Source organism: Bombus vosnesenskii, unplaced genomic scaffold (assembly GCF_011952255.1).
Source record: "Bombus vosnesenskii isolate JDL3184/JDL3185 unplaced genomic scaffold, Bvos_JDL3184-5_v1.1 scf7180000016263, whole genome shotgun sequence".
Classification (NCBI taxonomy): Eukaryota; Metazoa; Arthropoda; class Insecta; order Hymenoptera; family Apidae; genus Bombus; species Bombus vosnesenskii.
Genome location: NW_022884332.1, coordinates 2,288,143 through 2,299,836, shown reverse-complemented (window position 1 = coordinate 2,299,836; position 11,694 = coordinate 2,288,143). Strand labels below are relative to the sequence as shown.

The 11,694-nt window shown below is 37.7% G+C and overlaps 1 protein-coding gene across 1 annotated transcript in view; it reads left to right on the top strand.

The window, feature by feature from the left end:
• Positions 1-381: 381 nt before the first annotated feature.
• The window catches only part of LOC117242036 (titin), a 130,552-nt gene continuing 119,239 nt past the window's right edge, over positions 382-11,694 (top strand). The window contains 1 exon segment of the mRNA XM_033508366.1: positions 382-1,167. Within this exon segment, the coding sequence (XP_033364257.1) occupies positions 993-1,167 (175 nt within the window). The 5' untranslated portion in view covers positions 382-992.

Here is an 11,694-nt window from a genome sequence, read left to right as displayed (position 1 = left end):
TAATCATCGTCTTTCATATAAACGAATGTTATCTTTGTCTCGATGACATTTGACTTGAAAACTTTAAAAATAGCTGTTATTTTTGGTGATGATTTCCATTCAAAGAAAGGAAAGGAGAGGGAGAAGGTATAAAAAAAAAGGGAGAAGGAGGAAGAAGAAATAGGAAAGTAAAGTGAAAAGGGAGGGTCTGTTCCTACAGGGTACGATTAATCTCTCGGTGTGACGAGGGTGTGAAAAATTTCAATCGCTCGGTCCTCGTTCTTCTCGCGCATCGTCGCCTGCGTCGAGACGCTCCACGTCCCCACCCCTTTCCCTAAACAGATCTAAAACTCTCCCCTCCCACCAATTCGCCCCACGTCCTCGTGGAAGGCCGTGTTCGTTTTCCGCAGCGGCATCAGCCGGCAATTCGCATTCGACCGACGTCTTGGTTTAAAGAGTCTCGGGGACAAGACTTTTTGATGATGACTTGACTTCTGCCGACTGGAGTGAGCCGCGGCCTCAGGCAGCACATACGAAGAAGTATACTACGAAGCAAGCTAGAAGCATTAGCGAAAATACGAGGATTAAATAATTAAAGGAGAAAAAGAAGAGATTAAAGAAGAAGAAGAAGAAGAAGACGATTACTAGTTAGCGGCGAACCAGAGAGACACGTTAAAGAAGAGGATTTATCAATTATTTCGAATCGAGTAATCGCGAGTGACACGAGGATAACAAGGATAATAATCCTTGGATCTGTTTTTTCTCGGTTTTCAATTTTCACCTGTTTTCTCTGATTTTTATTTTTTTGTTGTTGTTGAGTGGCCAGTGAGGGAAGTTTTGTACGACGTTTTTCGTATTTTAAACTCGGTTGACGGGAGTAAAAAGAAAGAAGAAAGAAGAGCGTGGGGCGAGATTATTCGAGCCCTTTCGCGTAAAATTTTTGTGACCGATCCACGAAGAATCGACCGAAATAATCGATCCTCAACGACTTGGATTAATTCGATTGATCCAAGATGAAGCGACAACCGTCACAGCAGCAGCCGCAACAGCAGCAGCAACAACAAACGATGATGCATCAGCAACAGCAGCAGCAGCAAACTGTTACCCAACAACAGCAACAACACCAATACATGCAACAGAGGACCGAACGACAGGTCACTCGGCAGCAGATCACCAGTCAGCAGAGAGGTCAGTTCGGTGATGATTTATCGATCACGATTATCACGAAATCTGCTCCACTTTCGAAACCTGTCGAAAGAATTCCTTCCTTAGCTCGTCCTCGAAGTGGAAAGAATTTGAGACATTAAAAAACGCGTGGAATCGGCGATTAGAATCATTCGAACAGGTTCATACCGTTATTACGGAAATTAAATAGTTAACAATTTTTTAATTTCGCGATTCGTTTAACAAGGTTATAGCCTCGCAGGAATCTAGTTTGCATGCGTATGATCGCGTATTGACAGATAGTTCGTCGAATTTAGGCCATACCCTCCTCAATAGCACTCTATTTTCTAGAAACAAGAAGAATTCTACTTCCATCGAGAGATAAGAGAAAATTAAACCCAAAGTTCTGTATTCGAATTTTCAATATTTCAAAAGTTTCTTGCTTCTAATTTTTTTTTTTTTTTTTAATTACGTATTTTAAGCTTCTTTTCTATTCATTTGGTAGACGAACGAAACAAAGAAAGTTCCTCTACCATGTTTTAACCTTTTCTATTTTCCTTCGCGTTTTCTCTTCCTCGACGAATTGAACAGCAGAAGACAAATTCTGATAACTTTTGAATTATTCGGCCAGTGCGAACGAAACAAACAAAAAGGAAGTAGAAAAATAAATCGGAGGAACCGTCGGATTTCTTAGCAGAGGCTATATCCCCTCGACGAATATTCTATTTTCGAGCGACAGCACCGCCCCTGCGCGAGCTCTAAAGATAGAAGTTTTCCACGTTGTTCGACGCCAACGTTTCGAAAATTCCTGCACGCGCGCCGTATAAACGTTTCGTCCCTCTCGTTAAGGGTCGCCCTCCCCGAAGAGGGTGGCCATGGATCGCGTAAAAACCAAAGACACTGCCGCGGCAGCTGTCAAAATCGCAGCCAGTCTGACCCTCTGGCTCGTTCGTCGCTGGCATATCTGTCAGTGGCCCGTGGATTGCGTGCCGTCTGTGCTCTCCTTCCTTCCTCGGAGGAACAGAGAGGAACAGAGGGAAAAAATGCGGCTTCTAAATTCGGCCAGACACACTTTCCACGGGGAACCCATCTCACTAGCGCTCGTTACCTCGAGATTCGTGCTCCTCGATAATCTTTAACTAATTGAGAGTAGCTAGAACATCGGGGTAAAATCGGATTGTTGAAGGAGGAAATTTTTACCTTCTTTAGGAATTTCTTTGGGAATTTTAAAAGTCCAACTTTTGGTATTTAAAATAGATGTGTGTTTCTTTAACTAATTGAGAGTAGCTAGAACATCGGGGTAAAATCGGATTGCTGAGGGGGAAAATTTTCACCTTCTTTAGGAATTTCTTTGGGAAATTTAAAAGTTAAAAATTTTAAAAGTTAAAAATTTTTAAAACTTTTGGTATTTAAAATAGATGTGTGTTCGTTTGAGAGATTTTTTATACGAGATGTTTTTAGAGTAGTGGTTGTAATTGAAGTATAATTGACGATAAAATATTAATATAAATTGGAATCTATTGATAATATTCATAATTATAATTTGTTATTTATATTATTCCATTATATATGTTATATACTAAATTGAGTCACACAAGTTCAGATTTTGTTAAATAAATGTTTAGTAACTAATTTCATATGTTGCGAATCCTCGACTAAAGAGCAACCGGTCAGGTCAAACCGATCGGTCGATATCGCGTACCTCGAATGACTTAACGGCTCAAGGTGGAAGAGTTTTAATAGATCGAGTGTTAGAGTAATCTAGCACTGTATTTGCACTTGTTGTACGAAGTAACGTTTGATGTTATGAACACAGCGGTGGTAAGATCTTGTTGAGAGTAAAGTATTTCACCCGCACGGTACGATGTCTGATGATGAACTGTCCTACGTTGCTGATTCTTCCTACCAGTCGTTGGGTTTCGTCTATCCATCGTGCCCTTCCGGCTGGTCCTATCCCGGGGTTTTTTACCTGACCTCGGAGTCATTAGGTTTACAGCTCAGGAAGGACATGTAATTCGGAATTTCTTAAAGAAGGCAATGGGCCTGTCCGCCACTCAAAACAAACTCACTCAAAAACTCGAACTGAAAATTTCGAACAGCATATTGAAAAATATTTGGACAGCTGTATCTTTATATTTTTCAAATAATTTTTATTACATTTTTCAGAATCTATACGATAGTAGGAAAGATGAACGAACTTGTTATTCGATCATAACGTAATAGTATGAATGAATTATCTCTAAACACACACGCACATATATATAATGGAGATATAACAGATATATAACAGATATATAAAAATGTAGCTGAAAAATATCGAAAATAAGGTACTTATAATATTTACTAGGTGGAAGAAATTTCTATTATATTCACAAAGAGATGAAATTGCATCAACATACGCGGTACAACAACGATAATACTCCGAATGACTATACTCTCAAATGAATACGTATCTTTCGATAAACGTGGTAATTGTTTGTCTATCGTAGACTAATGTGTCGACTGTTACGTAATCAATTTTGTATATTTAACATTCGAGCGATTTTCTTGGATTACAGATGATTATAACAATCCAGATCAACATATGGAAATATTTGCTTGAACTGAGTTCAATAGAATGTTAAAAAGACAAATAACAGAGGTTTCAAGGTCGAACAGAAAACGCCGGAAAGCTGATAACCGCATCTGTCACGAGATCTCCTTTTGACTAACCGTTACCTTGAAGCTAATGATCATTGAACATTCATCGACGCAGAGACATTGCAAGACGACAATTAATAAACAACAACACAAAACATTCTCTCTTAATTTCAGTAAGAATCATTGTATAAATTCCCAGAGAGATAGCATTTTCCAACATTTAACAATCTTCCACAAAAGAAACAAAGTTACATTATTTTACATCTCATTTCTCAAACAAAATCTTTCCATTTCATTTGCTTTACTTGTTACGACACGGTATCGTCAGATTTCCATTAAAACACCAAAATTTTGATGCTATCCGTGTCAATAATAAATTTCGCGCTAGCTATGTTGCTAACTCGAATATCGACAGCAATGTCCTTCGTTTCGACAAACTTGTCCCAAAAAAGATTTTCCACGGCAATACAACAGTAAGCTGATTTCCCGTAAATTCTTGGAACTCGCGTTTCTACGAAATACGCAGCGATTCGGAACTTTTGCCGAGTAGTGTACACTTCCTGTCAAGACGAAAATATTGCTCGCATTATTCCAACAACCCTAACACGGTGCAGCAGTCTCGCTTTGAACCCTCGAACTGCAAATACGAGCGCTGACGCACGTTGTTGGAAAGGAGTTGACAGGCCGGCAACAAAACGTCAACGAAACTTCCCTCAAAGGATACGAAACCGTACGGAACCTGCCCTTCGCGTTTCCAACTCTTTCGAAACATTCTCCAACCTAAATTACACGCAGCCTGAGAGTCTCGAACGAGGATCGTTATTCTAAGCAACGGATAATTGATGGAACGTGTCTCGGTGAAATGGCAATTTACGCGAGTTCCAAGGTACACAAGGTTGGAGGCGTTCCAATATGGGGGATGAAAATACCGTTGCGTTGCTGTTACGTTTGTGTTTATTGCGCGATCCCATGCGAAAATCGAGAAGTTGCCAGATACACGAGGGGAAAAAGGAAAGGAAGGAGGAATTAAGGTTTGTTTTGCACCGAGGGACAAAAGAATAAAGCGGTGGAAGGGTTTTGGAACGTGTTTGTCGTTCCCCATGAATCACTTGGCCGAAATAAGTCCTGGTCGCCTCGCACTCCGAATATTTTCGTCGGTTTAATCACCGCAATAGAAGCATTAATGCCCACTTCTTTCCAATACGCCCACGATCCTCGACCTTGCTTTTGTCTGTACCGCTCGAACAATAGATTCGTGGCTACTGTCGCTTTCTAAATTGAAGATTCGTGTTTCGATGCGATCGATGGTTCTGATTGGGGAAAGCTTTTAATATCATTCGTGTGATTTTTTTTTGTGCTAGGAGATTTTGTATATTTTCTCGTTAGTTGGAAGAAATAGTTGTTCTTTTTTTTTTTTGTAAGTAGGTCAAGTTGTTAACGATGTTGATGAAGAGCTTTAAACGTCTTTTTTTATTTTTCGAATAGGATTTCTTTATTCGCGAGTCTCCTATTTCTTTCGCTTGCTGTTCCACTTCGATGAACATGAATTATACGATATATGCATCTGCAAGGATTAAAATCGATCTATTCGTTGCTGATTTTATGATCGTAGAGATTTCTTTTGTTAGAGAATAGTTCGGTTAATGGGTTGAAAGATTCGAGCGCAAGAACGAAATCTGTTGATTTAAAATAGATCACGAAAATGTGATATAATTTAATTGTTCTTTTAACACAGTCGATGAGTGTCAACGTTGTTATATAACTTCGTCATTCGTTTATTTCTAGTCTAAGTACACTAACGATAAGTGGCCAACGACTTATGAATTATACACTAGTGTAGATATTGCATCGTAGCGTATATGCCGTGAAATATTTTCTGGATATCAGGAATTTATAACGAAGGTCGTAAAGCATATAAAAATCAAAAGTAATAATTTAGAAGATGATAATAAATTTGGACTAATAAGAAACGACAGAAATTTATTCCATCGTGGATTTACATATACAGAGTGCTTCAAAATAAGTGCTACTTGAAATTCCTTCGTATTAAATACGTGCTAAAGCCATAAAATTTATTCCACTTTTCCTCTAAATTACAATTCCTAGACTATTTATCCAAATGAATTACGTATACTCGGGAAAAATCTTAATCTCTTTGCATTCCATTTTACCAAGCTCTATCATTTTATTAAACGTTTCCTGTTACACATTTTATTAAAACAGATACGTAATTTCATTCCAGAAATAACGAATTTGCCTATGAAACTAAAAATAATAAACATACACGCACACATATAAATATACTTGTATACAAAATAATTTCTAATACAAAAATCAAGACAAACATTGCACGTTGAATTACGTTCACGTAATATACGAAACGAACATCATTTCAGATGACGTATATTTTAAACTTTAAGCTACATGCATAATCCTATACATTCGTGAAATTTTATCTCTAAATTGAACGATATTTCATGTAACACTCCTACGTACCTTTTTCTCGGACGCGATTGTGAGAAACGTCTCGCGTAGAGGGGAAGATGGTGAACGAGCGTGCGCGCGTTTGATGTAAGAATTTTCAAGTGGCTGCGCATTTCTTCCGCCGGTCACGCGGCAGGAACAACCGTAAAGAAAGTAACGTAATTTTCCACGAGTCACGGTTATAGTCACGACTATGAATTTAAATACGTACGGTTTACGGCGTTCGAAACAGTTCCGCCGCAATACCTTTGCCAACTGCGCCTTCATCGTTTAATAGAAATCATAGCTATCGACGATATTCGCTGACTTGTACACGTCGTTTTCCTTAGGACGTAACTAACGTTAAGCGCGTTAATCGCGCATTATTTAACTGTGAGATGGTTTCGCGAAGCCGCGATATACAAAGGCGAACATTTATTATTCGATTACGTTCGCATTAATGAATCTTCTGAATAGACTTGATCGAATGAATTTCCGTACGCACGATATGGAAAAGAATTGAAATTGGAAATTACCTTGATAAAGTTTCGTTCGAGTACACCTGTTAATAGTTAAATTATAGCGTTTGGACAATGAAATATTAACGAAGGTAATTTTCTTTGCGTTATTATTCAGAATATAAATAGAGTACTAGGCTATACTGTTATTATTTTCTTTGGAAAATACCTAAGTTAATTTTAACTATTTTCTGATGTAACACAGTGCCAAAATATAATATCGAGATATTTATACGTAATTTATTTTTAACGATTCTCGATTGAAAAAACTGATGTTCGAATGGGAAATGAATTTTGTCGTGAGCATTAGGTTTACAAAATATTCCGTGCTCTTAATTTTATATTCTTATGAATGAAACGCGTCCTCCATTTCCGAGGACTGAAATATCCGATCGAGTAATTGCTGTTCTTTTTGAATTTCGAACTTCTTACGTCCACTTAGGTACATGACGTGTGTCTTGATAGGAAGCCAAAAATGTGAGCGAAAAATCTCTCATACCACTTCTCACATACTGCATCTCTATCGAGTTAAAATGCAAAATGAAGAGTCAAGCCCACAATTCATCCGTTGCGTTTGTCTATTATTTTTACGACTATTTTTTAAATTGTGTCAAAATGCCCAATGATACGTTACTTTTATAAAAACTAGATTAAACAACATTGTACAAAATATCATAATAAATATCGTACAGATATAAAAAAATATCTGGATTTGAAAAAAAAAATAGAATATTTCTCCATGATACTAAGAGCATAAAATTTCTATTTGCACGTAACAAAACTTGTCTTTATGGAATCAAAACTACGATCCCCATTGCATATGCAATTCCATATTATAAGAGCTAATCACACAAAGGGCTGATATCTAAGTGACAATTCGATATTATACGAAAAAGGGTTGACACTTAAATCGTAGTTCTAAAATCATTTGAATTAAATTAAAAAATTCGTCGAATGTAGCGAAATTTAAGCGGAGGTGTCGATAAAAGATCTGACGATAATTTTCGAACAACGCGAAACGTTCGGAATTCGCACGGCAAATATGAAAGTTGCGTAACGAGAAAACGAGACGCGTCGCATCGACTCGTTTTCGACGAGCACGAGCTGTCCTGGCAGATTTCGCCGAAAGTCTGGTTGACTCGTCTCACGCTCGTTGGTGTCCAGCAATTTTTCGGCCGTCTAAATTTTATCAGAAGGTCGATAAGTTTCAGCTGTCTCATTTTCGTGGCCGATGAAAAGTAGCTCGAACTCCACTTCCAAACCAAAAATATCGGACGTGTATAACTTTGCGGCTGATTCACGATCGTAACGATGCTCGAGCGTTTAACGAGAGAGATTCTTGAGAGCTTTACGGATGCAATTACCGCTTGGCAAGGGCACGAAGACAATTAGTTGGGTTTGTAAACGTGTTGACGTGAAACGGCGCATCATTGCCATAACAATTCTTCGACCTTTCTTTCGTCGTAAATACGATTTCTTGGATGATTGAGGATGACGAGCTTACGAGTATCAGATCGAAAAGGCTGTCATCTACGTCTCGATCTCAACAAACCTCCAAATATTTACAGTTCGTAATTACCGGTAAGAAAAAGCAGTTGCTGAACAGATAACGTTGTTGACGTTGTCCTTGTGAATTTCTTTTTAATTCGAGTAGGAACACATATTTATTATGAAGAGTATTTGTAATTTTTGATGATTAACGAACGTACTAAGGTTCAGCTGATTTGCTTGTTTACCAAATTTAGCTACAAATTAGTAGTAGTATGTTGTATAAACTGAAGTATTTGTTAGTAAGTTTTTGATAATTGGAGGCAATCCTTTCATATTTTGATGCGGAAAAATAGGCATTTGTATATAAAAAGTTTCATAAAGATAAGAAAATGTTGCATTGTAATTTTTGCATTAATCATTGTGTAACCCAACGAGACTTTTTCAAGATCTTCGAATCACGAGCAGTCGTGGCTTCGTTTCCCTTAATCATCATCCGTAACAAATTCTGGCTCAGCCATTTCGAGATCCTGCGAACATCTCCAATTCGTTTAAGCAATAAAAATTTATTTTCCAACTCGTCCTAAATTTCTCGTGAATTATCACCTGCAACGGATTTTGGATCGATCTTTTTAACGCTCGGTGAAAATTCCTCAAAAACCTCGGATATTAAAAAGCTACGATTTAAAATGACTTTTAATTATTAACCCCAATAACGCTAAAACCATCAATAATCCTCGAGCAACAGCAATGTCCGCGATATACTGCGTGTTCGTGGCTTCTAAAAATTTGCTAAATTGCTCTGTCCCAGAGCAATGTCAACGGACGGATAATCTTTCCTTTATTGTTCCTTCAATGCACTCGACATTGACTCGTGGTGTGCCAACACAGACATCTGTCTATCTCGCATAGTCGAATTCGAAGAGTGCCAACGGCGGTATCATGTTTAAAAAGAATACAGGTCGCGCGTGGGACGCACGAAATTGCATACGAAAAGCTCCCGACGATGCTAAGAAATTCGTAATCGATGAAAGCCGTGACAAAGTCAGCTGTTGATGACGAGATGCTAAATCATCGTTATTAATAAAGCGGCACCTAAGGTCTTCGCGTAACGCCAAGTTACAATCGGCGAAACGTCGCAAATGAAGCCGTTCCGATCGTTAATTTCGAACAGTTACCGATCCATTAACGAATCGATGAGACGCAGCTTGTTTAATAAATATGGCGAAACGCTTGGTTGCATACGCTTTGCGAGATTTATTTATATCGCGCTCACGAAGACGGGAGAACGGGATTAATTAAACCTTACTTTACTTTCGACTAAAAAGGAAGTCATTCGTATGATTCGTTTTGGATACCAAAGAACATTTTAACGAGAAATAAAATTTACACTTGGGTTGAATTCAAATTTTATATAATCGATGGATATTCAGTATACGAGTTCTTTCATATTGGTTGCATTGATTGTTGCATAAATTCATTTCGATTAGTATACCGTGTGTAGTTATACCGTTTTGGTTACCAGCGAAGGTTTTAACGGGGAATAAAATTTAACTTGGATTAAATTCAAATTTTATATAATCGATGGATATTCAGTATACGAGATCTTTCATATTGGTTGCATTGATTGTTGTATAAATTCATTTCGATTAGTATACCGTATGTAGTTACACCGTAATGAGAGTAATGTAGAATCTAGAAAAAGTTTCAGCGAGTTGTAGAATATCCAACTTGAATGAACTGATTTATTCGTTTCATGTACGATGTTAAATTCATGGATTTATTTATGCTTGAGTTTTAGATTAGGTCACAGATGATGTTAAGATAAATATATATGTATATTTATGTATTAATAGGTTACAATCAACAACTAAGTCGGATGTTTATTACGATGCTTCAAGTTCGATTTCTCCCTAGTTTCTATCTAAAAATTTGATTTTGATACTGCTAATTAGAGATTAATCTAACAGACACTAAAATGAATTCAAATATATTCTGACACCTTTACTCGAGTGAACTACATTTTTATTACAGCCGTATAATTTACATTCATATACATATTCTCTTTGTGCTTAGGTTTTTTAACTAGCTCGTTAAGATCAAAATAATAATAAACAATGTCTTGTAAAGTGTTTTTCTATAGTGCAAACCAATTTTACTGATTTAACTAAGCATCTGTATAATTAGCAGCCTAGAAGTTAATGCGCCCATCCAGATGTCAATTAATCAGCCACGTCACTTCCTGCTAACTGTAACTGCTTAAAGAGATCGCACCTACCTAAGAATAACTACTTAATAGCGTAAAACGCATAGATATCTGCATACGAGTACTTACATAGAAGTATGTACTTTGATCAAACGTCAAATCTAAGATTAACGTTTAAAAAAAGAACTCTTTCCCTTCGCCCATTTCTATTATATTTTCGATTAAATATGATATTAAGTCTCAACGTAAATACGAATCAGGGCACAAAAGTTGCTAGAGGAAAAATATTCGTTTCGTGTTAAATGTATATCAAACGGATCAGCCCTTAAAAAATCCCTTTTCGTTCACAGGTCTCATATATTTCAATCAAAGACGAAACTAACTTGATACACAGATATATACATCGGTTTAAGAGTTTATTCGTTACAAAAAACCTTCTCTTTCACCTATTTACAATTTTTTGTATCAAACATGACCTACATAGTACGTTGAATATACATAAAATGTAAACTGGACCTTTAAAAAATTGCTCTTCCTCCATCAAAATATTAGAAAATAATTTGCATAACGATCTAACCATGTTCGAACCTCGGCGGATCAGCTTCTAAAAAAATCATTCTCTTCACCTACGTACCTGAATAACACGCATAGTCACTTGCCCAACAAGAGCGAAACCTCGGCAAACCGAAGCTAAACGAAGAACCGAGGCTCTTCCTACCATTCAAAAGAACAGCATCGCCCCTCGAAATCAGCTGATCGAGACGTCAGCGGCTGTCAGTCGAGGTCGTAAACAATAACCTGACCCAACAATCGATCAGTCAACCGAGGAACAGGCAGAAAATGTATATCCACCACCATCAACCTACATCGACCATGAACGAAAAACACCAAAAGTAACCCTCGAATATCCCACCATGTTAAACAGTCATCGAAACCATAGGAGTCTTTTCTTCGAGCAAATTCACTCCACCCGCGTTTCACTGTCGTTTGCAATAAACATTTATAAATATTTTCAAAGACAGAGAGACTGTCCAACCGCTAAGAAAGAGAGAAAGATGCTCAACTATAAGGACAAGGAGGGTTAGAAGGGGCGGGATAACAACGTTTGGAGCTGTTTTATTTTGGTCAGTGACTGGCTTTGCGTAACGTCCACGGCGATTGGTCGAGATGCATGTAGTCCGGCCGGTGGAGACGCGTCGCGGCGCTGGGCGCCGCGCAAAGATAGTTGCTCCTAAA